Source organism: Hermetia illucens, chromosome 2 (assembly GCF_905115235.1).
Source record: "Hermetia illucens chromosome 2, iHerIll2.2.curated.20191125, whole genome shotgun sequence".
Lineage (NCBI taxonomy): Eukaryota > Metazoa > Arthropoda > Insecta > Diptera > Stratiomyidae > Hermetia > Hermetia illucens.
In genome coordinates, this window is record NC_051850.1 from 187,011,446 (window position 1) to 187,039,168 (window position 27,723).

The 27,723-nt window shown below is 44.6% G+C and overlaps 1 protein-coding gene across 9 annotated transcripts; it reads left to right on the forward strand.

The window, feature by feature from the left end:
* On the forward strand, positions 1–27,723 carry LOC119647823 (protein LSM14 homolog A). 9 transcript variants are annotated; one of them, XM_038049054.1, is made up of 7 exons: positions 1–314; positions 9,977–10,378; positions 11,165–11,532; positions 11,613–11,744; positions 18,206–18,438; positions 18,510–18,790; positions 26,320–27,723. In XM_038049054.1, the coding sequence occupies exons 1-7, from the start codon at positions 194–196 to the stop codon at positions 26,325–26,327; spliced, it is 1,545 nt and encodes a 514-aa protein (XP_037904982.1). In that variant the 5' UTR covers positions 1–193; the 3' UTR covers positions 26,328–27,723. The 9 variants fall into 9 exon arrangements, with proteins under 9 accessions (XP_037904982.1, XP_037904980.1, XP_037904981.1 ...); XM_038049052.1 differs by having other exon boundaries at positions 5–314; positions 11,613–11,771; XM_038049053.1 differs by having other exon boundaries at positions 5–314; positions 11,177–11,532; positions 11,613–11,771.

Sequence of the window (27,723 nt, forward strand, 5' to 3'; positions counted from 1 at the left end):
GTCTGTCAGCTGTTTTGTATACGCCATCATTTTAATATCGAAGTCGAAGTTGGATTGTACGCCATTTGCGAAGAACGAGCGATTCAGTGAATTTCGATGGTGGTTTTATAACGTTCTCGTGTGGAAAATAGACTGAACCGTCGAATCGAAATTCGTGGAAAAGTGTGTTTGGTAGCAAGTGCGGCGCAGCAAAATGAGTGGAGGAATGCCTGAGCTGGGCTCGAAGATTAGCCTAATTTCGAAAGCGGACATAAGATACGAGGGCCGCCTGTTCACCGTCGATCCGCAAGAATGTACGATCGCGCTGGCAAACGGTAAGTTTACGGTTTTTGGATATTTCCGTACGATTTTGTCGGCGGATATGGCCCCGTAGTATCCTGAGCCGGAGAAGCGGGCGAGTCTTAGATGGATTTTGCGGTCGCGTTGTTGGCTGAGCAAAGAAATTGTTTTTGTGTTTTTGCGACTTTTCTTCGGATTGCGCGCGGCGAAATCGTCGTGGTCGGCGGTGGCGGCGACGACCTGAGAAGAAAGGAACGCCGCCGTGGCCGCCTCGGTTAGCAAATAAAAAGTCTGACGGGCACTAGGCGGTGTTGAATTGAAGCAAAGCATATTGGAAAATGCTGTGGTTATGGTGGAGCCGAGGTGTACAGATGGCAAAATTTGCCTTTGTCATCAAGATGTCTTCAACTCGGGCGAAAGTCCCGTTAGGGCAGATTTTTGTTTTCATTGTTCTCCATGTGTCATTTGCCAGAGTCTCCCCGACAGTTTTCGTTATCGTGGATGCTGATTCCAAGCATTTCCGCCTTTTCAGTGAGCCTTGTGACCGCTTGCCGGTCTGATTAACCAAAGTCACGCATTTGGGCAAGTGCACATGAATGGAAATACAGTTATGGTGTCCCTTGATTTACAGTTTCGAGTGTTTTTAGGTTATTGCCGAGACGAGATGAATCTGCTGAACGCGTCCGCAATTAACTTTAAGGGCAAACGGAATGATTCGGGGGAATTGCCCCCAAAGTAGCAACTGTACAATGTAGGTAACGGGGAGTGATTGCTGGATAGCAACAGTTGATGGGGGGCAGGTGAATGGACACAGAACTATTTCCTGGTGGGAGGAATAAACTTCCTAAGTGAAGCCTTTTTCTGGAGTTCAGCTTCTGTGCACGAAATAGGATAGTGAATTAGGGCAAATTGTAAAGTTATTTGTCGATATGGTATTTGAGGATGATTTCCAATGACTAGTTTGCGATAGAATATGGATAAAGTTCTAGTTTTAAATCCGTCAATGCAGAGCTAAGTATCCCAGGGTCCTTGCGCAATAGAGGGATATTTAGTTCCTCAATAATTTGGAAGAAATTTCACCTGGAAAATATCGTCATTGCCAATATTTTCTATGCCAGAATTTTGGGGAAGATGTTTACTGGGTCATCAACCTTGGCGTAAGCTTGATACCATTCAAGCAAATAAACGAGGAAACGAAAGAAGTCTAGAGTTTTAGGTGCCTTGCTATTTGGAGTTTCTTTCATAATCATCAACGGCGCAACAACCGGTATTCGGTCTAGGCCAGCCTTAATAAGGAACTCCAGACATCCAGGTTTTGCGCTGACGTCCACCAATTCGATATCCCTAAAAGCTGCCTGGCGTCCTGGCCTACGCCATCGCTCCATCTTAAGCAGGGCCTGCCTCGTCTTTTTTTTCTACCATAGATATTGCCCTTATAGACCTTCCGGGCTGGATCATTCTCATCCATACGGATTAAGTGACCCGCCCACTGTAATCTATTGAACCGGATTTTATCCATAATCGGACGGCCATGGTATCGCTCATAGATTTCGTCTTGTGTAGGCTACCGAATCGTCCATCCTTATGTATCAGCATCACGGATCACTTTCTCGAGGGCCAGGTTAAAGAGGACGCATGATAGGGCATCCCCTTGTCGTGACCGTTGTTGATGTCGAATGGTCTTAAAAGTGATCCTGATTTTATCTGGCCTCGCACATTGGTCAGGATCAGCCTAGTCAGTCTTATTAATTTCGTCGGGATACCAAATTCTCTCTTTGGCTATGCTATCATAGGCGGCTTTAAAGTCGATGAATAGATGGTGCAACTGTTTCCATATTCCAACAGTTTTTCTATCGCTTGCCGCAGAGAGAAAATCTGATCTGTTGCTGATTTGCCTGGAGTGAAGCCTCTTTGGTATGGGCCAATGATGTTCTGGGCGGCTATCCGGCCTAGCAAGATAGTGGAGAATATCTTATAGATGGTACTCAGCAACGTGATACCCTTATAATTGCTGCACTGTGTGATATCTCCCTTTTTATGTATGAGACAGATAATGCCTCGTTGCCAATCGTCAGGCATTGATTCGCTGTCCCATACCTTGAGCACAAGTTGATGAACCACTTGGTGTAACTGGTCGCCTCTATATTTAACTAATTCGGCTGTAATTCCATCGGCTCCTGGCGACTTATGGTTTTTTTAGCCGATGAATTGCATGGACTGTTTCTCCTAAACTTGGTGGTGGCAGTATTTGTCCGTCGTCTTCAGTTGGCGGGATCTCCAACTCGCCGATGTTCTGGTTGTTTAGTAGCTAATCAAAGTACTCAACCCATCGCTCCAATATGCCTATTCTGTCGGAAATCAGATTTCCTTCTTGGTCTCGACAGGATGAGCATCGAAGTGTATAAGGCTTCATCCTACTGACTTGTTGGTAAAATTTCCGCGCCTGGTGCGGTTGCTCCTTGTACTTTTCGAGTTCACAGACCCGTTGGTTTTCCTAGGCTTCCTTTTTTCGCCTGTACTTCACAGGCTTCTGTGCTCGCCGGAGTTTGTGATAAGTCTCTGCGCGTGCCCAAGTTCTTTGAAAATGCAACATTACTCGGTATTCAGCATTCTACCGTTCCGTTGCTACCTTACATTCCTCGTCAAACCAGCCGTTCCGACTCCTTTTGCGGCTGGGGCCAAGTATGTTTGTGGCCGTATCAATGATAACGTTCTTCAGGTGATTGAAGATCATTAGTTGATGCTTCATCTCCAGATCCTCTGTTGACTGCGGTTATTGCGGCATCCATTTCCCTCTTATAGGTGTCGCGGAGGGCTGTGTTGTGGATGGCTTCAGTGTTCACTCTCACCTGATTGTCAGAGGGGATTCTGGGTGGTGTTGTTATTCGAGCTCGAAGCACCATGCCAACAAGATAGTGATCCGAGCCTATATTCATCAAGGCTGAGAAGTGGCGGCGTTCAATCAACACGTGGTCAATTTGGTTGAAAGTGGTCCCGTCTGGAGAGGCCCATGTATGTTTGTGGACTACTTTCCGTGCAAACCAGGTACTTCCAACAACCATTTCGTGTGACACTGCTAATTGAATAGTCCGCAGTTCGTTATCATTTGTATTTTGGTGTAAGCTATGGGAGCCAACCTATCGCCTGAATACGGGCTCCTTCCCTACTTGGCTGTTAAAATCATATCTGGGACAGGCTTCGAGGGTTCGTTCTACTGCCTCGTAGAAGGTATCCTTCTCCGACTCTGCAGTCTCCTCTGTAGGGGCGTGAACGTTAATGAGGCTTATATTTCTAAACTTGCCTCGCAAGCGCAGAGTGCATAGCGGTTCGCTTATGTTTTCAGAGCCGATAACAGCAGGTTTCATTTTTTAGCTGACTAAGAAACCTACTCCGAGCACTTGGTTTACTGGATGACCGCTATAATATATGGTGTAGTGGCTCTTCTCCAGGAAATCGGTCCCTGTCCAACGCATCTCCTGTAACGCTGTTACATCAGCCCTATATTGGGACAGGGTATCAGCTAGCTGCTCATCAGCTTCGTCTCTGTACAGGGAGCGCATGTTCCATGAGAAAATGTGCAAATCGTTATTCCTTTGTTGTTGCCGGGTTCGGCGTTGTAAAATCCATCCTGTCCGAGGCTCCTTTCGTGGCTCCGTAACATCGGTTTTCCGTGTAGGGTTTTCAGCCCTACCCAACCCCCATCCTGGAGGACCAGTTGGTACAGTTTGTCCCGTTTTTAGACGCGGGAGACTCGCCTTCATCCTTCTCCGTCTGCATCTTTTCGTTACGAAAGAGCTCCCAGCGGTCACCACGTGGAGGTGGAGATAGGGTTTGGTAGTAGAGCTGTTGGTGTTGGTTCAGCAGGCATTTCCCAGGTTTTATGCTCCATCGTGGGTACCAATCCACGTTTCGCTCTGGGACCTATACTACCCTTTGACCACCCCCTGAATATGGTGGGGTCAAAACGCGAGACAGTGCACCTTGTGAAGATAGGTTAACGGTGGTTTTCGCTCCCTCGCTGTAAGAGCTGAATTAGAGGCCTCCTTCAAAATTCTACGTTCCTGATGTGGTTTTTTCGCTTGTATCATCCAGGTGATTTTCTTTTTCCGTAGTTTTCCGGATCCGCAATCAAATTCGTCACTCTAAAATCTTGGCGATTTCCGAAGAATTCAACAATTCCAGATCTTTTTGAAAAAACCTTCGTTTTCTCTACATTAAATGCCTATTTTTTGATTACCACTCTTTAAAGGTCGAATTTCAACTGACCTGGTTTAGGGATCCAAGAAATGTATTATGTGCTCTTTTTGTCGCACCTAAAAGTCATAAAATTCGCCCTAAAATCAATCGATCAATCAATTTTAGGGTAAAGCCTAATTAGTTTCAGGTAGAAATGTGTATTTTAGTCTACCTACCCACTTTGTAGAACATCTGCATCCAATAGTTTAGGAAATAATGAGAAATTTTCAGGTGTGCTATCTTATTGCCGCACACTGTAGCATAGGTGATGATTTTTCCTCCAGGGCGGCTGTATATGCTTGCGCCGTAGCACCGCTCAGTAGTTGTAACAGCTGCGAAAATTTTGGTAGGGTTGATTGGTGCACTGAGGAGATTCTGCCCAATATGTTGCCCTCACCAAGTGATGGTCTAAATCGCAGTTTGCTCCTCGATAGGATCGTAAGTCCAATACACTGGATACCCCCGTCTTTCATCAATAACGATGTGGTTAATTTGGTTGACGGTATATGCGTCTGCTACTGGCGAAATCAATTAATCGTTGACCGTTATGATTGCCTTTCTCATGGAGGCTGGGTTTTCAAGTGGTTTCCCAATGCTAGCTTTCGTTTCCGATTTTCGCCTTAAAATCCCCCAACAATATTTTGACATCGTTTGTGAGCCAAACAGGAGACACTGTTTGGCTTGGGTGCATAATACTCATCTTTCACTGCATCTTCCTTGACTTCAGTCGGTGGGTGCACGTTGGTGAGCCAGAGGTTGAAAAAACTAATCCTGATGCGAATCGCACCCAATCTTTCGCTTATAGCTTTGAAGTCGCACGTCAAACTTCTTGTGATCCGATGGTTTGCCACTTTTGAAAATTGTGTGCCAATTCATATCGCTTATTTCGCTACCAATCCAATTTCTTTCCTGGACTGCAATAATACTCACTTTGTAAATCTCCACCTGTTGAAGGAGGTCCTTGACGACCCCTGGTTTCTTCAGGGCGAGTACAGGGTCCGAAAGAATAATCCGTTAGACGTTTGTTGTTGTTGGTCGTCGTCGTTTTCTCGTCCCATCCGAGGCAAATGTTCCATGTTTCTTGACTTAGAGTAGTTTAGTAGTGGGTTGTCAGCCTATCGCAAAACCCTGTCCAGGGATGGCCTCGGTAATAGCTGCTTCAGGTGGCGCGAAACGTGCCAGAGCTAACACAGCAATGTTGTAGATCTGGCTACGTAGTTTGTGACACCCTACTCACCTGAGATGCGTAGTTGCAGGTGCGCAGGTGCTTATATAGTGAATTCCATCTGCTATCGCTTTCGGTCAGGTTGCTCCCATTGCAGAGGAAGCGTCTGATAAGTTGCCTCTGCCCGGGGCGAAATCGTTAAGCTCGATCTATCGGCAAGCGTGTCCATTACGTACCGTATCAATCACAACGGAAATGTTTGAATTTAAATTTGAGTTGTTGATTTTTCGTCTCATGTTCCGTTTGCAGGTCAGTCTTCTGTCGAAGTGTATCCCCAGGTATCTAACGTCTTCCGATTGGGATATAGCAATGTTGTTGATCTTCACATGAGAATCTCCTTTTCGCAAAGTGAAAATTATTCGCACACACTTCGAGTCGTTGATTTTCATCCTCCACATCTATGTAGGGAGTGAGTATACTCACCTGAGGAACTGCTGCTTCGATATTATGTTGTTCGCTGAGAATATCCCTGCATTTCACCTGGCATCTCTGTCTCGTTAAATACGATAAATAGTCGTTTGAATTTATGAATAAGACCTGCTGCTTCTTTTGTCTGAGAAATGATTTGAACTGAGGGTGCCACCCGCATTTAGACTAAGATCCTCTACCATCGATTGGAAATTTCGATCTGGCAACTCTCTCGAATGATCAATGTGATTTCCTGAATATAGATAGATAGCCATAAATGCTGTCAGTCGATGCGTATAGCGAGAAATGTTAGGCCGCCAAAATTGGTAACACTGCGCACGGAGAGTACCTAACCATACCCCACTTCAAAAAAAACATTCAAGTTTGGTAACTACAAAAAAAGAATCACGGTTATTGCGTTGCATCAATGTGGGAATATGTCGAAAAGGATTCATAGTTTGTTAAAAAAGTTGCCGGTAAACGAACGATTCGTTTTTAGGACATTAGCTCGATACCGCCAAACAGCTGATGTGGTTGATGGGTTGAGGGGCGCCACCGCTCCGTACGTCGCCCGAATATCGTGCAGGCTGTGCGTCAGCGTGTTTGTCGCAATCCTCTCCGCAAGCAGAAACGAATGTTGGCGGAAATGGGCGTTTCAACTCGAAGTGTGAGTCGTATTTTACGAGATCTGGGTCTCAGTGCGTGCCGGCGATGCGTTAGCACCAAAACTAAAGGAAATATGGCGAACTCGGTGTGCTGCTCTGCAACGATTTCCCGGTGAAAAATATACCAAAATTCTATTTTATGATGAAAAAATTTTTACCATTGAAGAAAAATTCAACCAACAGAATGCTCACAATTGTTATGAAGCCAAAGAAAATGCTCCGCGAGTCCAACGTCGGCGTCAAAACCAATGCGAGCATGTCCGAAAAGATGTTAGAGGATGTAATCGAGACATTGAGTGGGTCTCTATTCCCTGGAAAGGCGTGGTGCTTTCAGCAGAACTCGGCCCCCGCTCACAAAGCCAAGATAATTCAGCAGTAGTTAGCGGCGCATATTCCTGACTTCATAACCCCGGATGAATGGGCCTTAGGCAGCCTAGATTTGACTCGTCAGGACTAAAGCCTTTGGGCTAAGTTAGAGCAGACTGCCTGCGATCGAACTTACATCGATTTGGAAAGTTTGAAGGCCAGCATCGTGCGTGCAGTTCGAGAAATTCCGCTTCATACTGTGCGTGAAGCGATTGGTGCATCGCTTCACAGAGGACCTGTATAGCTGCTAGCAGCGGCCATTTTGAATAATTTTTTTGTCGTTTGAAAGCTGTTTCCCTTTTCTAATGGTGTATTTTTCGATTGATTTGGTTTATTACTCCGTGAGACGTTTGACTGACAGAACTTGTGGTTGTACTATGTATATTTCTGTGCTGGTTGTTTGCATGGCTTCTTTAAGCCCTGCCGACTTTTCTTTGGTCCTGAAAATCACGAGGTTTATAGCAGAACGAGTCAGGAATCCCATTGCGATTAGGAGCCTTTGCTGTGGCCACATCAAGTTTTACACCTTCGTCCGTCAAAATGGTACTGGGGAAAAGTTCGGTTTGCAGTTATTCAGGAATGTGAAACTAGACTCACAGACAGGCTGAATTTTTCGACGTATAAGGCTCTACTATTGAAGTCTCCTGCAATTGGTTGTGGCCGAGAAAGCTTTGCAAATTTTAGACCTCTTGGTTAAAAGTTAGGAGATTTACATTTGGAAGGATACGTTCGGAGATAAGTATAGCGTTCTTGCTATGATGGTGTCACGGGTCCGTTGGTATGAATGTGAGAAGTTTATTAGGCATAGACTGGCCTTTTAATTGAATGAAAGGTAGCAGCAGGATTCGCGGCATTCGAAATTCATATCGAATGTTGTGAATACGAGCGGGTAGATGGCGCACCGGCGCTCTCCATGCATTTTAGAACTCGCCACAGGAGTGGAGAGCCGGCGGTGAAAAAGTTGCGCTGATTTGGAGACGGAGGGACCGCATGGAGAAGAACCGGTCTCTCCTGCTCCAGCTGTCGTGCGATGTTGCACGTAGTCTTTTGTATATTTAGTTGAATTTGCTTTTCTAAAATTTTCTTGTGAATTTTGCGTCTTATAAACAGAATTTCTCTTTTGGCTTGATTTGCCGTGTGTTTCTTTATTACCTAAAGTTCTTTGTTATTTCAACTGGGCAAACATATACGTTTGTCTGGACCGACAAGCCGAAGAACGGTAAAGTGGTGACCCCGACGTGATCTGTCCAAAGGCTCCTGTCGTTGGGTGCATCGTCGTATTAAACGACTGTTGCGGACGAAAACCTGTCGAATTGGAAACATTTACTGATTTGAAGGGCATTCCAGCAGCTGGCTGTGTGTTGCCCGTCGCTGCTGTATAATTATTCGAATTGTCTACAAATCCCTCAGGCTATGCGATAGTGCCAGATTGTGGCGCTCGCGCTCTGGTCTGCGGTGGCTGCGGCGTCTGTGGTGGCTGCGGCGTCTGTGGTGGCTGCGGCGTCTGTGGTGGCTGCGGCGTCTGTGGTGGCTGCGGCGTCTGTGGTGGCTGCGGCGTCTGTGGTGGTTGTTGTTAATGAACGAGTTGCGGTAGGCGATGTCTGATGCAGACGAGGAGGACGATGTCGACGATGATGATGATGGCGAAAGTGTTGGGGGTCGGGTTGTTAGTGATGTCGCGGCTGCTGATGATGTAGAATTCAGCTGCTCTTGTAGCTCCACATACTTGGTAGCTTCTAAAAGTGTAGTTCCTGTGGAGGATTCCCGGCGGAGTGACACTGAACAACACACTCGGAGTCTCGTCGTACTGCTCGGAATAATGGAATTTTCTGGGGAGTCGCTGGTGCACACAACACGGTCGACATGGCGAGGTCGGGTTGGCGGCGACTGGCGTTCCTGGGGCGGCGTCGACGGGACACCGTAAAAATAAAACCACTGACACCTTGCCGAGTACGAGAGCTGCGACTGCACTCGAGTTACTTGCTTGGAATCGGAGAAAAAACTTGGCCGAGAAGGCAGCGTGAATCGTGGGAAGCGGAGCTGGGCTGCGGGCTCGCTCCGACGCCTTCGTTTCGCTTCTGCTGTGTCTCAACTCGCGAACTGGCCGCTCCGCAGGTTGCCTGGCTGGGCCTAGAATTCACACTATTACCATCGTTTATACCGTTTAATACGATTAGGTCGTTTAAATTGTTGTGCGACTGGTGCTGAGAGTTGTGATAATGCAACTGATGGGACACTTGTTGGTGATGATTGGAAGATACTGCTGATGTTGGTGCTGCAATTAGATGACGATGACGTATTGTAAATTACGTGGGAATCGTCCTTGGGTCGATTGCTGCAGCAGTCAGCCGGCGGGTGCCAGTGATCCAAGTGACAAGACACTCGCTGGTGATTGCTAACATCGGTTTTGTGTGCTGGCAGGAGTGAAGGTACATGCTGTAGACTCTAGGTACTCTGAGTGGTGGGTGATCTGCTCTGAAGACTCCCAAGTTCCAGTTGTTTCCGACCTGGCCAAATTTTCGACGTCAAGTGAACGTCTTGATAGTGATGATGCCGTTGATGGGCCGGATGATCGCCGTCCAGAAGGGAAACTCTATTGTCGGAGAATTCTGTAGCTTCTGGTAAATTTGAGATGGATAGCGGCTGTCACGCCCGGGTGGTGCGTGTTCCGGGGTCACCACTTTCGACGCTGGGGAAGACCTTTTCTATTTCCAGCTCAGCCTTCCTCTTGTAATCATTTCTATTTTTTTTTTAAATGTCTGATATTGTGGATTAATATATTTTTTGATCTTTTCAGTTCGATCGTTTGGTACAGAGGACCGTGAAACTCAATATCCCATCGCTCCGCAAAGTCAGATTTATGATTACATTCTGTTCCGTGGTTCAGATATTAAAGACATTCGAGTGGTCAACAATGGAATGCCACATCCTAACGATCCGGCCATTATGCAAATGCAATTGCCTAACGGGCAGCCACTCATCCCGCATTTTCCGACTATTCCTTCGATGGGTGCACCGTTGGGTAATTATGGAAATCCATTTGGAACTATGGGTAATCTTGGTGGTATTGGTACTACAACTGGACTGGCGCCGGGATCGTTTGGGTTAAACAAAGCAAAGCAACCAAGTGAGTTAAACGACGCCATTCCAGAACCCTCTACTATATCTGCTCCAACCGCGGCTGAACACAAAGACCAAGGTGTGACGGTAAATTCTTATCGCGTAATGTTTTCTTTCTATTCTAATTTTTATTTAATTTTGGAAAGTAATGTATAATGTAGATTTGTAGTTCTAGATGCCGATATTTATACGCTTTCTAGTGCTAGTAGGCGCAGCAGCTCATTAATAACGTTGATGCTTTTTGGATGTTTATTTAATAGTATTTTTACGATGATATGCATGAGATCATGGAGATTATTGCATATGTTCATCTCTTGCCTTAGATGCAAGCGACGAAAAGTGCATTGAATAGATGGAAATCTGGCTTTTCTAACCCGAATCAATTTGCAAAACTTCAGTTGCATGTAATACTTGCGAAATGCACATTGACTGTCGCCATATGTTGAGCAATTTGCGGATGTTTGATTCCTTGGTCTCCGTGTTTCTCAAACACAGGCTTCGATTCGAACGGGAACAGAAAAGCTGTTGAAATGATTATTAACTTATCGTTTGTCTCCGCTTACTAATATTTTCCTTATTGATCGAAAGGATTTGTCGAGATGAGTTGCGGGATTGTTGAAGATTTATGACGTGCGAATTAATGGTCACTTGAAAACGGGCTCGGTTACGTTTGGAGAGAGATTCTTTCGATCAATTTAATTAAAGTGTTTCCGTTTTGCACGTTTTCCCTTTTTTTCTTTCATATTCCAAAAAATGAAGCTGTGTTACATCGTTTTCAAATTCAATGTTTTCTGTTGATATTTCTGTTTTAAGTTGCAAAATGTAATTAGCGGATGCATTCTCTTCCCACAAAATTTCTAAATAGTATCTGTCATAGACTTGCTTGCCGGGGCTTCAAGATCAACCACGCCAGTAAGTGTAATATCGAGAAAAAGCCCTTCAGCTGATATGGGGGTACAGGTTAATCAGAATGTAGCGAATCGCGATCAGGGAGGCCATAACAGACGACAGAATCAACAACGTTCGGGGAACATTGGCGGTGGCAGTGGACAACGTGATCGTCGGGATTCCGGCAAAGCTATGGATCAACAACATAATCAGCACCAGGACCGAAATCAAAATCGAAACAATCAAATGCATAACAATAATCAAAATCGCGGTTGGATGAATCGCGGTAACAACAACAATAACAACATGCGTGGAAATCGTGGTCGCGGCCGAATGCATAGCCAGGTAATTGTCGGAGGATATTGAGACAGTTTTGGTGTCTCTAACTGATTTGATGCAATTCATCGTGTTATTGTAAATTGCAGGGGAACTTCCGACAAGGTGCCAACAATAACAAAGGACGCCCTAAAAATCCTCTTAAATTCGATCAGGACTATGATTTCGAGCAGGCCAATAACCAATTCGAAGAACTACGTTCAAAGTTGATGAAACTTAAGGTGGGCGACGATCCCAAAACCGAGCAGGTATTTTTAGTTGTTTTGTGTTTGTTTTTTTGATTGAAGACGTTATTCCTTCAATTTTTGTTTGGGAGTTGAGTAAATGTAAGTAAGTTTGTAGTTGAAGTGCGGTTTATGCTACAGAATTACCTTTAACAGATCCATGAATATGCCTGATTGATCGGTTGCATTAGACTTTGAAAATTGAGCCTTGTTTGAGTCGTGGCTAAAATGCAATAGAAGCGGAAATTTCGAAGGTTCCTCATTTCATATTTTTATTTCGGATCATGGGTCTACCTACCTTCAGCTTAATTTTTCATAGATCTCTAAATATAGGGTTGGGGAAAAAGAAATGTCGTATTTTGTCAATAGATGGCGACACTTAAACATATCTTGTAGAAACATGAAAAAGTATGTTTTTAAGGTTCTACCCATTTATTCAACAAACACCGAGAAGGTCGAGAGAAAGAGCGTCTAAAAGAGTCGGATGGCGTCGAATTTATATCCTTGCCGATCCATATAGTGACGTTACTTTGTTTAGCATATCAGCTGTTGAAAGGCGTTGCCATGTTGGTGCTGTCATGTCATTACCATGTCGCTACACTGCTCCCTCCTGAGTAGTTTTGACGGTTAACGGCTGGAAAACTACGTATCGAATATTACTCGCCTCTCACTCGCTGGTTTCGCTCTTGGTTCTACATACGTTTTGGGAGCCAAACTTATTGGTCGTTGGGCTGCTTCCGTTGGATCAGATGTTACTTCGAAATAGGCAGGTTTTAGTCGCTCGACGCTGATATTTTTTGCTTTGCCCTGAATTTCCATTTTAAAAACGTTGTCGGAAAGTCTTTCTAACACCTAATATGGTCCTTCGTACGGATGCTCTAGCGACTTTTTCACTCGATCAATCCGCACGAACACGTGTGAGCATGTAGAAAGATCCTTGTGGACGAACACCTTCCTTCTATCATGTCGAGAGATTGGCGTTGCACGAACTTGCGTCATATGGTGACGAAATTTCTCAACGAAAAATATCGGATCGGGAGGCATTTCCTCGTCAAGAAAGAACTCTCCAGGAATGCGAATCGTTGTCCCATAGACTAGCTCAGCAGCTGTTGCGCCAATATCTTCCTTAACGCTTGTACGAAGACCGAGCAAAACCGTTGGCAAAACTTCGACCCATTCACGGTTGTTGTGGCACATAATAGCTGCTTTCATCGATCGGTGCCATCGCTCAATCAATCCGTTAGAAGCAGGATGGTATGCAGTGGTTCGAATCTTTTTGCAACTCACTAAGTGCGTCAGTGACTGGAAGATCAAGGATTCGAACTGGGATCCTTGGTCCGATGTTAATATAGTAGGTGCTCCAAATGGTGAAATCCAGTTGGTGTAGAATGCGTCTGCGATAACATCTGCCGTAATTGATTGTATCGGAACCGCTTCAGGCCATCTCGTAAATCTATCGATCATAGTCAATACATACGAGTGACCTTGTGATTGCGTTAGCGGTCCGACAATATCGATATGTACGTGACTGAATCTCGTGTCCGGCATATCGATTTGGCTATGCGATGGTTTTGCATGTCGTCCAATCTTACTTTGTTGACACGCTAGACATGTTCGTGCCCACTCGAGGATGTCCTTGGACATACTAGGCCAGACATATTTTCGGCAAATCAGCTTCATCGTGACGCGTCCGCTTGGATGAGATAGTCGGTCAGTAATCTGAAATATTCTCCTCCTGAGAAGTATTGGGATATACGGCCGTATTTGGGAAGTTGACACGTTGCAGTACAACATTGTATCCTTGTCGTCAACTCGCAACTTTTTCAAATCCAAGGTCGTTTCAGAACGCAGTAGATGTTGGAGTTCCTCATCGTTTCGTTGCGCTGTAGCTAATTCTTCGGACGTTATAGCAACCGGCAATGTAACAGCACTAATTCGGGACAAGGCGTCTGCTGTAACGTTTTCCTCGCCAGTGACGTATATGATATTGGTCGAGAATTGGCCGATATAGTCCAGTTGCCTTAATTGCCGTGGACTAGCTTTATCGGCTTTCTGTTGGAAGGCAAACGGTATCGGCTTATGATCGGTTTTGATTAATAACGGACGACCTTCGACCATGTAGCGAAAAAACTTGACTATACTGTAGATTGCTCGCAGTTCTCGATTGTAAGTGCTGTACCTACGTTGTGTATCAGAGAACTTCTTCGAAAAGAAACTGAGCGGTTCCCAAACATCGTTGTTCCACTGTTCGAGAACTGCTCCCATAGCCGTGTCCGATGCGTCTGATTTGATGGCCAATGGTGCATTCTCAATGGGATGTCGTAGTAACGCAGCGTTGGCAATTTGCTGTTTGCACTTTTCAAATGAGACATCTGCTCGTGGATTCCATTCGATTTTGCGTTTATCCCGTTTCCTTGCACCAATGAGATACTCGTGGAGAGGTGCTTGAATTTCGGCTGCATTCTGCAACGATTTTCTATAAAAATTAACAGCTCCTAGAAATCGTCGCAGATCGGCAATTGTTGACGGTTTTCCGAAATTCAAAATGGTTTCCACTCGACCTGGAAGGGGCTTGATGCCATTTTCGCTCACCAAATATCCTAAATATTCGGCAGAAGATGTTCCGAAGCTGCATTTATCGACATTGATGGATAATCCGTATTCACGGAGTCGATTAAATATCGTCAATAAGTGCTTCCGATGCTCCTCGTTCGATTTAGAAGCGATAAGAATGTCATCGATGTATGCATAGCAAAAGTCCAATCCGCGGAGTGCATGATCAATGTACCGCTGGAAAGTTTGTGCGGCATTACGTAGACCGAACGTCATTACTCGGAACTCAAAAAGCCCAAAAGGAGTAATGACAGCTGTTTTGGGAATGTCCTCGGGTGCTACAGGAATCTGGTGGTATGCTCTTGTCAGGTCAATCGTGGAAAATACCTTGCATCCACTCAGTTTGTGCGCAAAGTCACTAATGTGAGCGATGGGGTACTTATCTGGGACGGTGATAGCGTTCAAACGCCGATAATCTCCACATGGTCTCCATTGTCCGTTTTTCTTCCGTACCAAGTGTAACGGGCGCAGTTTTTCGGGCGTTAATCGTCTGGGTCGGTCAAAAACAGGCGGTCCTTTAGTCAGGATATGGTGGTACATATCATGAGCCATCACTTTCGCTCCGTCAGATGGAATTGTGATGTCCACAAAATCTCTCAGAATGTCATGATAACTTTCGTTAGACTTCAGTGTTGTCATACCACAAGTTATGGTGCCGGTGAGCTTTGCGATGCAGGATAAGTTGGTCTTTTCGTCGATTATCTTCCTCCTGCGTAAGTCCACTAATAAGCCATAATGGTGCAGCAAATCGACACCGATTATTGGTTGCCGAACATCCGCTAAAACGAACCTCCAGGTAACCGGTCGTCGTAAGCCGAGGTCGAGTGCTATGATGCGATGTCCATATGTTTTGATCGGCGTATTGTTGGCGGCATAAAGCTGAAATTGCATTGGCGTGTGCTGATTTTTGTCTTTAGGCAAAACTGAAATATCAGCACCGGTATCCACCAGTAAATGCATGCAGCTTTTCCGATCGAGTACTAATAATCGGCTGGATTTACTGTGAGAGGGGTCGTCCTCGACCGCCGAAATTCGGGACGATGAATTTAGTTTTCCGAAGTCGCGGGATTATTTTGCCACTTACATGGCGGTCGGCAATTACGCGCTTGTTTCCCAAACCGTTGATGAAAGAAGCAAAACCCTCGATTCCGTGAACCTGATCTTTGCCTTCTGGTGCTCCGTTGTTTGGATCGGGACCGATTGCGTGTCGTGATTTCCAGTCGGTCAATTCGGCTCAATATTTGCTCCAAGACATCATTTTCCGTGGATGCCTTCTGAACGGTGGAAATGCAAGGCAGTTGTTGCATCTCGATCATTAAATCCGCCATTTTCGCCAATTTATCGACGTCTGCTTCGTTAGAAATCGCTAACACCATTCGAATATTTTCGGGCAATTGCTCAAGTAGCAACGATCTTAGCATGGCGTCAGTTACCTGCTCCCCGCCAGTCTTTCGCAAGTCCTGCAGGTAATGCGATGGTCTCTTTCCTTCCAAATTCTTCTCTTGGAAAAGTCGTCGCAGCTTGGATTCGGCGGACTCTGCAAATGCTGCCAATATCCTCTCCTTCACGGCTTCGTACTTATTTGTTGCCGGAGGATTGCGTGCTATCGAGATTACATGCGAAAGGATTTCCGGCTCGGCAAATTGTATCACGTACTTAAATCTTGTTTCGTCCGACGTGATGTGATTAGTGTGGAACCCAGCCTCTACCTGCTCAAACCAAAATGGCGGGTCGGGTCAATAAAATGACGGAAATTTTTGTATGCGAACCGCTTCCACGAATACGCCTGCTGGTCGATTAGCTATCGCCGGCAGGAAATCACTCTGAAGGGATGTTTTCGGCGTCTCTGGCGATTTGGATTCAGTGGCCATTTTGAAACTCGCGCTTGGTGTCGATTAAACGTATGGAAATTTAAGGTCACTGCACTTTTTATTTTAACTCTAGCCGTCGGGGTCACCAATGTAGAAACATGAAAAAAATACGTTTTTAGGTTCTACCCATTTATTCAAATTCGAGAAAAACAATTAAGTTACAAACACCGAGAAGGTCGAGAGAAAGAGAGTCTAAAAGAGTCGGATGGCGTCGAATTTATATCCTTGCCGATCCATATAGTGACGTTACTTTGTTGAGCATATCAGCTGTTGAAAGGCGTTGCCATGTTGGTGCTGTCATGTCATTACCATGTCGCTACAATCTTGTGTTGTACTTATCGCATCGGATCACACTATATAGCGATTTGAAGACGACAATCTGTGCTACAAGTGTCTCTTTGACAGTGCTGTGATAGTACGTTTCAGTCTGAAGTTATAGCGCGTCAAAGATAGAGCCCACCGAGCAAAAAATTCGTCATATTTTACATTTCTACTATTTGAGAGGTAAAAATGCAACGAAGGCGGCCGAAACATTTTGTGAAGTTTATGGGCCCGATACTGTAACGATTCGCACAGCACAGCGTTGGTTGGATCGATTTCGTTCTGGTGTAGTGGCCAATCGTCGTAGAAACCGATAAAATCGTCGAAATCATCCAAGTAGATCGGCATGTGAGCAGTCGCTAGATTGGCCAGGAACTGAGTATAGACCATAAAACCGTTTGGAATCATTTGCAGAAGATTGGATTCAAAAAAAGCTGGATGTTTGGGTGCCACACGAGTTCGAGAAATTGCATCGCAAATCGCGATGCACTGCTAAAACGGAACGAATTCGACTCATTTTTGAAGCGGATGGTGACTGGTGATGAAAAGTCGATCACGTACGACAACCTCAAGTGAAAAAAATCGTGATCGAAGCGCGGCGAGCCGGCCCAACCTATCGCCAAGCCCGGATTAACGGCCAGGAAGGTTTTGCTGTGTGTTTGGTGGGATTAGAAGGGAATCGTCCATTATGAGGTGCTCAACTACGGCCAGACCCTCAATTCGGTCATCCACTGTGAGCAACTCGACCGTTTAAAGCAGGCGATTGACCAGAAGCGGCCAGGATCGGTCAATAGGAATGGTGTTGTGTTTCACCAGGACAACGCTCGGCCTCACACATCTTTAATGACCCGGGAGAAGCTACGGGAGCTCGGATGGGATGTCCTATCGCACCCACCGTATAGTCCGGATTTGACACCAAGTGATTACCATCTCTTTCGGTCCATGGAAAACGCTCTTGATGCTACTAAGTTGGCCTCAAAAGAGGCTTGCGAAAACTGGCTATCTGAGTTTTTTGTAAATAGGGAGGGGGGTTTTATAAGTGGGGATAATGAAGTTGCCCTCTAAATGGTAACAAGTTTGCGAACAAAACGGCGCATATTTGACTTAAATCGGATAATTCTAAGTATGTATGTATGACGGCCCTGCACTTTTTTATGAAGCTGTCCGGCATCCTCAGATCTCAGACGAAGACACCTTGGCAAGGTTTTCTTCAATGAAGAATCTGCATATTCTCTGCCTCTGGAGAATGTTCTAAGATTCACTAAAGCCTGCGAAACTCTAGGCGGGAAGCCATTGAATAGGCAACTTGCGGGGATAGTACAATGGGCCTAACAATGGCCTGAGTGCTCGGAGCTACGGCTCCCCCCAGTTAACTAAACTAACTAACTAGCTATGTTAAATAAAGCGTCAAATTTCGATCACAAATACGACATTACTTTTTCCCCAACCCAATATCATTCGTTCATTCAAACAATTCAATAAATTGTGAATAGAGCTTTGTGCACAGTACGATCACGATGAAAACGACAAAAGTAGTAATGAATTTTTTTTTTTAATTAAAGGTTTTTGTTTACTTTCTTGCTTAATCCCATCTTCCATCGTCCCAGCACAACACAATTTGATTCTGTTCTAATAAGAATAATTTTTCTGTAGATTAACGGGGAAACTGACAAAAAAGATGATTCTGGCAATGAGACCGGTGCTGGTGACCACGAGCCAGAAGATGATGGCGTTTGCGTAGGCTATGACAAAACCAAGTCATTCTTCGACAATATTTCATGCGAGGCAGCAACAGATCGAACGAAAGGTAAAAATCGTACGGACTGGCGCCAGGAGCGCAAGCTTAATAGCGAAACATTTGGTATCTCATCGACAAGGCGCGGAAAGTAAGTTATACGATTGTATAGACAAAATGGCTGAGTATAACTTGAATTTTTGTATTCTTCTCCCTAATTAGCTATCGTTCACGCGGCGGATATTATAACCGTAACATGAATATGCATGGAGGTGGCGGTGGCGGATATCGGGGTTACCGTGGCGGTAATAATTATCGGGGCCGGAATAACAATCGGGGTGGACAACAAAACAATTCTGGTCTTCCGAAGAATAATAAGAATAATCAAAATCAACAGCAACAACAACAAGCGCTGCCACAAAATCAGCAACAACAATCGGGCCAACAACAACAGCAACCGTCTACACCACAACCGCAAACACCAGTTGTAGCTGCCGCAGCAGGTAAATAAGCATGTGTTGTTCTTTAGTTATAAATAAGCTGACAAACGTGCTCGTTTGAAGATGGTTAACATTTTGGATTTCCTTACCTTGATGAACAATGCTGCGGCAAGTGCAAGGAAAAATACATACAATTTTAGTTGAAAATCATCCTTCACTCTCGTACAAGCTGTCGTTGAGTTTCGACGTCCTCTTGTCTGCATGTTGCGTTTTTCTTTAGGTGTGCGACTTTTGGTTTCCGCGCCGATGTGTTTTTGGTTTTCCACGTGTTCGTGTCTAACTTATTTTTTTTCCTTTGTTTCCAAACCGTTTGCGAAAACATTTAATGGAACGCCTAAACGCATGTCTGCAGACTTTTTGTCTTTGTTTTTTTTTCAGGAGCTACAAGCGTGAGTCTGTATCTTTCCTAACTTTTTGTAAGCCTCTTTTATTTTTGTATCTGCCCACATTCTCACGCGCAACGCTCACAGACTCCAGCCGGATGGAGTTTGTGAGGCCGCTCTCCATCTGTCCGGCAGCGTGGGAGATGCAGAAGGCGTCCCTTCTGGAGGCCCCCCGCGGAAGACCTCACAGGACTTGCAGATGGATGAGGTTGAAGTAACGCTCTTCGTCCCCAAGAGACCGATTTCATCAACATGAGACCTCAAATTAAAATTTCTCAAAAATAACGTATAAACACTAAAGTTGACGCCCTGCTCCTTAAGCCATTTATCCCACAAAACTTTGTAGCTTTCACTGGAGGAAGAGATCCTGAGGGACGCTATCCCAGAGGTCAAAATTGCTATGGTTACAAGACTGAACAGTAGAAATCGTGATAACCCCAAAGAATTTTATCCCCTCAATTAAAATTAGCCTTTCATGAAGGGTCAATTCGGAGCGGAGTACCCTGTCGCCGGTACTATTACTTCTCTTTATTGGCGACAGGTTTAGTTGTGGCCTATGGCGGGAGTGTCATAAGCTCCGCCGTTTGACACAACGTTTGCACGCCAACGAGGAGGCATGCGAGTTACGTATACTATTATCGTATAGCTCGTAAAGAATAGTATACGTAACTTGTGCCATAAAGGCACAGTATAGATCAGCAAAAAGGAGACTCCGCACCGCTATAAATAAAAGCAAAGCTCGCATCAGGCAGAACCTTGTCAACGAGGTGAATGAGGACCCGTGGGAATTGGCTATAAGCTTGTCCGCCGAAAAATCGGGGCTCTGCAGAGGCCCTGCATGCTAAGTACTGACCAGATGGACCCCATTTTACGGGCATTGTTCCCCAGACATGACGTCAATAGCGCGGAAAGCGTCGAGGATTGTCCTCTTTTCATAATGAGAGAGCTCGAAGAAGCGGTTCTCACTATGAAAAACAAGAAGGCGTCAGGTCCTGATGGAAGTTTACAAACTAGTGTTTCGTCAACGGCCAGACTTGTTGCGTGAGGCATTCAACGTAAAGGAGACACGGAACTCCCGTCTGCATATCGACCGCTGTGTATGCTTCACATGACCGGGAAAGTGCTCGAAAAGCTCACCACGAGTAGACTCGCTGAAGCGATCCGCGCTGCCCGGGACTTGGCCCCAAGGTTGTTTGGGTTCAGAACAGGGAGATCCACGGTGGATGCTATTATGGAGGTCGTAGATGCGGTTGATCGGGTCGAGGCACAGAGCTGCCGATCTCAAAGGGTAGTGCTCTTCATAACGCTTGATGTCAGAAATGCCTTCAATTCCGTAAGTAGATAAATATGCTAGGCACATTAGAAAGCTCATTCTACGTACCAAACTATCTCTTGCGGATATTGAGGGATTATCTGAAAGACCGCTCCCTGCTCTATGAGATGCTAGAGGGCCAGAGGAGGATGAAAATCACTTTGGAAGTAGCGCAGGGATCCATCCTAGAGCCTGGCCTCTGGAACGCTTCCTATGATAGTCTCCTGAGACTCTATGTGCCCGAAGAGTCAGGCCTGGTCGGTTATGCAGACAACGTTGTGGCACTTGTTGCCGGACGCACTATTGAACAGGCGCAAAACAGACTTGGCATATTGATGCGACGGGTAAGCGGATGAATGACTGCTCACGGTTTCCGCCTTGCGCTGGACAAAAACTGAAGTAGTCATCTTAACTGGAAGGAGAATCACGACACTGCGTCCTATATCGATCGGCGAGTTGACTATAGGTCAAAACCAAATCAAAGCAGCAGCGGACAGGGCTGCAGCTTGAGTCGCAGCCTTGAATCGCCTAATGGCGAATGGTGGGGGGGGGTCTCCTTATGGGAGCAACGCAGTCGACTCTGCTCTATGGCGGGATGGTGCGGCCCTTGACAAGTAGGTGCATCGTAAGCGCCTTGCTCAAATGCAGAGGCGGGGAGCTCTGCGAGTGGCGTCTGCTTATCGTACTGTCTCCGAACCGGCTGTGACGGTGATCGCGGGAGTGATCGTCGTTGCCCTTGCTTCGTAAGGGCGAGAGCTAAAGAGAGGTGGTTGCCCGTGAAGAACGTCAACGCATCCTTACCGAGTGGCAATTCTCTTGGCAAAACGAGCTAAGGGGCAGATGGACTGTGCGGCTCATCGTGAGATTGATTCCTTCCTTATTCAGCTTCTAAGCAGGCATGGATGTTTTCAGTCTTACCTGCACACTATTGGGAAGGCACGATCTCCTGCTTGTGTGTTCTGCAATGGGGTGGCGGACGACGGTGAACACACCTTTTTTCCTTGCGAGAGGTGAGACGGCTTTCGTCAGCAGCATTTTAATGCAGACACCAGGGGGTGGCTAGCCTGAAGTAATGTGTCAAACGATTCCAGGCTAGTTCTCTGATGATAAGGGAGGTGTTTAGTGGGTAGTCCGATAGCGTACTGTTGCGTCCAACATTCTGTGCGTAAACGCATTCACCTACCCTACTCCTAGGTAGGTACTAGCACTTACCTGCTCTTCCAGACAGTATGGCATCAACCAACCTCATAGGCAGGAGCAACATCGTTTAATACTCTTTTTCTTTTTACACTGATTTATTTAAAATTGTTAAAACTTCTGACATAAAAACTTAGTAAACTAAACTCGGCGTAGCTTTGAGTCTAGGTGGAGAGGTCGCGCAGGCACGATTGCCGAAAATGACTTAACGCTATTTGTCCTAAGGAAGTAAATGATGCAAGCAGATGTTAACTTTTTTTGCCGGATTTATTCCGTTACGGAACTACAAGGAAGTAGGATGGAACGCAAGAGCTGGCCATTAGCCGATTCTTGTAAACACTGAGGTTGCTGCACGTAAGGAGAATCGCATGGAAACTGTAGGTTGCCTTCTGAACAAGCTACGCAGCGAAACTAAGGAAAAGTTAGACCTTGCCGGGAAGTCTGGAGCTGAGCACGATCCGAAGAACCGAAAGTGATGGGGCGTAGATGTTAGTGACACAATAAGTCCTATTTAGAGGATAGTGACAACCGATTACAATACACTAATTTTGGCACCCGTTTAAAATTTTGAACCCAATAAAAACCTATCTGGCGATAAAAGTTGCCGGGGCCGTGCCCCGTCCCATCTTGAATCAATTTGCAAAGAATTCCTGAAGAACTGGAATCTTCTTTTTCTTCAGCCTTTGTCTCGTTCGCAAGAGGGGTCGGCTCGTCGTGATCGGTTTCGCCATTTGGCTGTATCGAATGCCTGATCTGGGTGCAATCTCGAGGCTTTTAAATCTCCATCCAGCGTATCAGGCCACCGTTGTTTAGGCCTGCCTTTTGATCGTTTACCATCGACTTCGATGTTCAGACCAATCTTCGTAAGTGAATTCTCGTTAGCACGAATTGCGTGGCCATACCATCGAAGACGCCTCGCAACTTTTCCACGATCGGTGCAACCCCATAACGATCGCGGCTATCCTCATTTCGGATGTGATCAAAACGTGTCACGCCACTAGTCCAATGTAACATCTTCGTTTCCATTACCGCAAGACGCCGTTCATTGTCTTTTATATTTGGCCAACACTCAGAACCATAGAGAGCGACAGGACGGAGAACATTGCGGTAAATTTTCGATTTGAGACGTTCGTTGATACGTCAATCACAAAGAACACCAGTTGTGGAACGCCACTTCGTCCAGCTTGCGTTAATGCGCGAAGCAATTTCATAACACAGTTCTCCAGATCAGTGATTAGTTCTGGGCAGATCATTGCCGCTGACAGTGATTGTGCCTGTTTCATGGGGATCGGTCGTCAAAAATTCGGTTTTGTTTAAATTCAATCTGAGACCGTGTTGCATGAGACGATCATTCCATTTTTGGACAAGTTGCTCGAGATCATTTTTGCTATCAGATGCTAGGAAAACATCATCTGCATAAAGCAGTGTGTAGGGTGCTGGACGTTGGATATCCCGTGTGACGGTGTCCATAACAAGAAGAAAGAGGAGTGGTGAGAGGGCGCTTCCTTGATGAACACCAACAGAGACACGAATCGGTTTTGATACACCCGCCATACTTCGAACTTTACTTTTCGGATCGTGGTAGAGCAATTGAACCCAGCGCACGAGTTCTTCTGGCACGAAGTGTTATCGTAAAGCAAACTAGATGAGTTCGTGTGGTACACGGTCAAACGCTTTCTCTAGATCCAGAAAGGCAATGTAAAGAGGGCGATGCTTTTCACGATGTTTCTCCATGAGTAATCGCGCAGCGTGTATTGCGTCAGTAGTTCCGCAGTTCTTGACAAATCCGGCTTGATTCACGGTTATTTCAACGATTTCGCGAATACGGTTGTCAAGAATGCGTTCAAAAATCTTCATGGTATGGGAAAGTAACCGGATCGGACAGTAATTTGAACATTCTGCTGGGCTACCTTTCTTTTTCCATATTGGAACAGTGGTACTTTCTTGCCAGTCAGATGGTGTTCTTCCTTCCTGAATAACCCGATTAAAGAATTCACTGAGCCACGGTGTTGGGTCCCAGCTCATCGCTTTCCAGAGCTCAGATGGTATGTCGTCAGGTCTTGTGGCTTGCCCCGATTTCATTCGTTTTATTGCCTCCTCGACTTCAGTTGCGCTGACAGTTAAGCCCATGAGTGTTTTACGTAGGTACCCGTCGTGGAGACTTAATCATACGGTCCTCTTCAGACACGAATTGATTTTGTGACCACAATCAGAGCCCCGCTGAGACAAGCAACAACGGTACCAGTCTATACCAAGTGCATGGCTTAGCATTCATACCGGTGGATGCAAGAATTATATAAATCTCTACCGAACTAAGCAGTACGGTACCCGTGTTGAAACGCAACACCACGCCGAGGCCCGAAGGTCTCCTCTCGCTTGAGTACAACCAAAAGCACCATGAAACTCCCACTAAGGGGACCGCCCGCAAATAACTGAGCTGTACTCACATACAACGGGAGTTCACCCGAAGTATGAGATTCCAGGGGCTATCCCGGTTCCTATGGTACCAGTATACCCGTGGTAAGGTTTCGTGACCAATTTGCCACTTCAAATGAGTCCCCGTGAAGACTCGGGTCTGATCGCCCTAATTAGGCCTTTGGAGCATTCGCCTACGCATCACGGCCGGCAAACCAAAGTGAGTACAGCGTCTCCCGGTGCCATCACTTGGTTTTGGTTTGGCCGATAGGGTTGCCGCCCCATCTTCCTCACCACACCACCTCTGAGCACCAAGTTGCGCTGACAGGTGGAACTGGTCCAAATGTCGGCAATGATTGTGGAAGTGGAGGATGAGCAAATTCTTCAGTTGAAATCTGCTAAAGTAAAGTAAGCAATTAATCTGGAGAAGCAGAACCAAAGACAAAGTCGGACTGAATTAGTGGTCAAAATTTGGCATCGCTAAGATTTATGCGGCACGACGGTAGAATCTTCTGCAAGTGGGTAGATACATGTTGGAACATTTCGGAAGATGAAGGTCGTGGAGTCGTACAAATGTGGATGGTTGTATTACGAGTAACGACACGGGACATCGTTTTGGGACATCATGAAGTAGTACCAAGTGAGCATTTGGATGTCACCGGAACTATAGCGAAGAACGAGCGGCAATTTTATGGGACTACATGTTTTAATCAGAATGAGATTATGTGACTAACATGAGTTCGCAAAAAGGCCGAAGTTATGAAGTTGAAGGGAGATGTTGATCGTTGGGAGCCCAACTAGTATTGTTCCAGAGTCTACAGCCCAAGAAGGAAGATACACGAAAGTCGCAATCGAAATTGAAAGGACTTCGTGGGGAGATTAGGGACTTTAATGACGCCGTTAACTAAATTAAGCGAAGTCGATAAATGCCGGACGAAGATTGAATTGGATTACCTGTAGAAATGGTCACGATTCGGAACACCAGGCAAATAGCGTTGATTCTTGTTCGGGATGAAAAAGTTTAGGCAGTGGGCAGTGTTACGAAAATCACTTTGGAAAATTATGAGTGACGTCAATGTGAATCGTGAATCGACAATTAGCCAAGACACCAAAATTGTATAACAGTAGGGCGAATATTTAGTTACGGTAATTGTTAACAGATGACTCTAATGCCGGTAGATCCTGTCGCAAAGTAGCTTTCTAGTAAAGTGTTTATATGCCTTTCTGGAATATTCCGCGTAGTATAAAAGGGCGGAAATCCGCCCACAAAGTCAGTCAAGTTTCAGAAGTAGATCTAAACGCGTCGGGTATAAATACGCCCCGAATTTTATTAATTAAAGAAAGTGTTCTATAATTAATTGTGCAGTACGTTTGAATAATTTAGTGTTTAATAAACGCTTGTACTAAAGTTATAGAACGGGATTTTGGTTTAGCGCTACGCAATCCAGTGATACGAGCCTACGCAAAGCAACTAATGAACTAGTGACGAGTACGAAAAGCAAATTCGTAACAATATCAAAAGGCTTTGTTACCATCTGCTAAGCAATGGTATATCAAGAAAAATTAAAGCTGGATTCTTCAAGAGGACAACGATCCGAAACATCGGAGGCGAGCGTGTAGCGAGTGGAAGGCGCAAAACGGAGTTGTCACTTTAGATTGGCCATCTCGGTCACCGGATGCAAATCCCATAGAAAATGTGTGGGCTCTGATGAAAATGCAGCTTCGCAGACGCAAGCCATGTAATTTAGATCAACTTTCTCGACAAATTCGGAAAATTTGAAGGTTTTTTCCGGTAGAATATGCAGAAAAACTAGTGAAAAGTATGCCCCGACGGTGCCAGGCAATAATTGACAATGCAGGAGATTGGACTTGCTATTGAGGTATTTGCATTGAGTATTGACGACCAAATTATCAATAAATTTGCGAATTTTCGAAAAATCAATTGTTATTATTTAACAGTGACCACGCTCTTATGTAACAGATTGTACGTCGGTGAGTTCGAGTCCGCAATGATTTCTCGGATCTCATCTCCTTCCTTGTGGATCTTCGGTTGACATCTGATTCTTGGAAGCACAGGATTAGGCATTCGGAGTTGATTCTGTTCCGTTCTTCTTCTTATTTTCTATGTTTAAGTTTCGGTTTTTTGTTTTTGAGTGCTAGCGAATACTATGCAAATTTCAATATTTAAAATTTTTATTATAATTTTCTCTCTATTTTCTTTTCAGGCAATTAGTCGTACAGAAAAACACAAAAGTTAGTTTTAAAACACTGACGTCCTTTTCCCTTTTATAATTGAAGATGAAGAATAATCGGCTACTGATATGAAAACGAATTTTAAAGAAATATTTGAGGAGTAATGCACGAAAGATAGAAAAAATCAAGTGAAAGCAATGCGCGGATCCATGCTAATAAAAAAATTACGAGTGTTGTCTCTTTTCAGAGAGAATAATTAATTAATCTCTTGCATTCAATTAAAAGGAATCCAATTCATGATAATAATCACGATTGTATGATAAAATTCCAAACTAAATTATTGTTTTGTAAAAAAAAAAAATATAGAAATTTGATGAATTCATTTTTATAGAAAATAAATCTCACAAGAAGAGAAAGCAGATTTATTGTAAGATTTACTTGAGAGCGTCGAGAAAGGATCAAATTGTGGAATGATCAATTTTATATGCAACAAATAATGAGGATACACATAGCAACAAGGAGATACAGTAGATGTTAAATAGGAACATTTCAGACATAAGCAGATACGAATGAAAAAGTTCTACGATATAAATATTTTGTAATTACACAGATGGAAATCGTGAAAACTTAAAAAAAAAACACATACAAGAGTGAAGATTGAGAACGGAAGAATGAGTTTAGATTGTAATGGTATCATTCGATATTGATGCGGCGAATTGAATGCAATTGTTGCAACATGTGTACACACAATAAAATAATAGAATGTAATTAATCAAAAGGCAATTCCTTCACCCGGTCCGGTCACGTGAGGCTGATGAGAATACGCAAACAGGATTTTTGAATTTGACTTTGACTTCTTCAATTGAAAATTTATCGATTTTCCAATATCGAATGTACCAATGATTTACCTGGCCCAACTTAATTCAATTGTAGTTTGCAAAATGAACCGATAAATGAGAAAAAAAAAATGGCCGTCAATCGTTAATTATTGTTACGGGAAGTGTTCGGGTGCTACCTTGTGACTTGGGGGGAGCTTTCTGCCCGCTTTTTACTTATATTTTGGTTTTTGGCTTTATTCATAATGGACGATTTGTTCAATTTCACACAAATAATGGTCGGTTTTTGTTCCGTTTACACGCCAATGGCTGCACACTTGATCTCAGATAATTAGATCGTTGAAACTTCGGTTTTTCTCGATGTGTACCTTTCTTTCGTCTTGTCTGGCAATTAGTTTTCGTGCCAATGAAATTATGTAACAATAATTAACGACTTGGAATGTAACGGTAAATTGTTAAATTTTTTGTTAATGTAACACTACATCTCTATTGTAGGAGAAGAAGAGAAACTGATGTATTTCAGAAGACACTAAAAAAATGATGTTCGTTAACAGAAATATTTGTATCTAAGGCCTGAAATATAAAGCAAATCATTCATAA

Coding starts and splice junctions, on each gene's coding strand:
- LOC119647823 (XM_038049052.1), top strand. CDS start 194: ATGAGTGGAGGAATGCCTGAGCTGGGCTCGAAGATTAGCCTAATTTCG. Junction 10,379..11,164: donor GGCTGAACACAAAGACCAAG/GTGTGACGGTAA, acceptor ATTTCTAAATAG/TATCTGTCATAGACTTGCTT. Junction 11,533..11,612: donor GCGGCCGAATGCATAGCCAG/GTAATTGTCGGA, acceptor TGTAAATTGCAG/GGGAACTTCCGACAAGGTGC.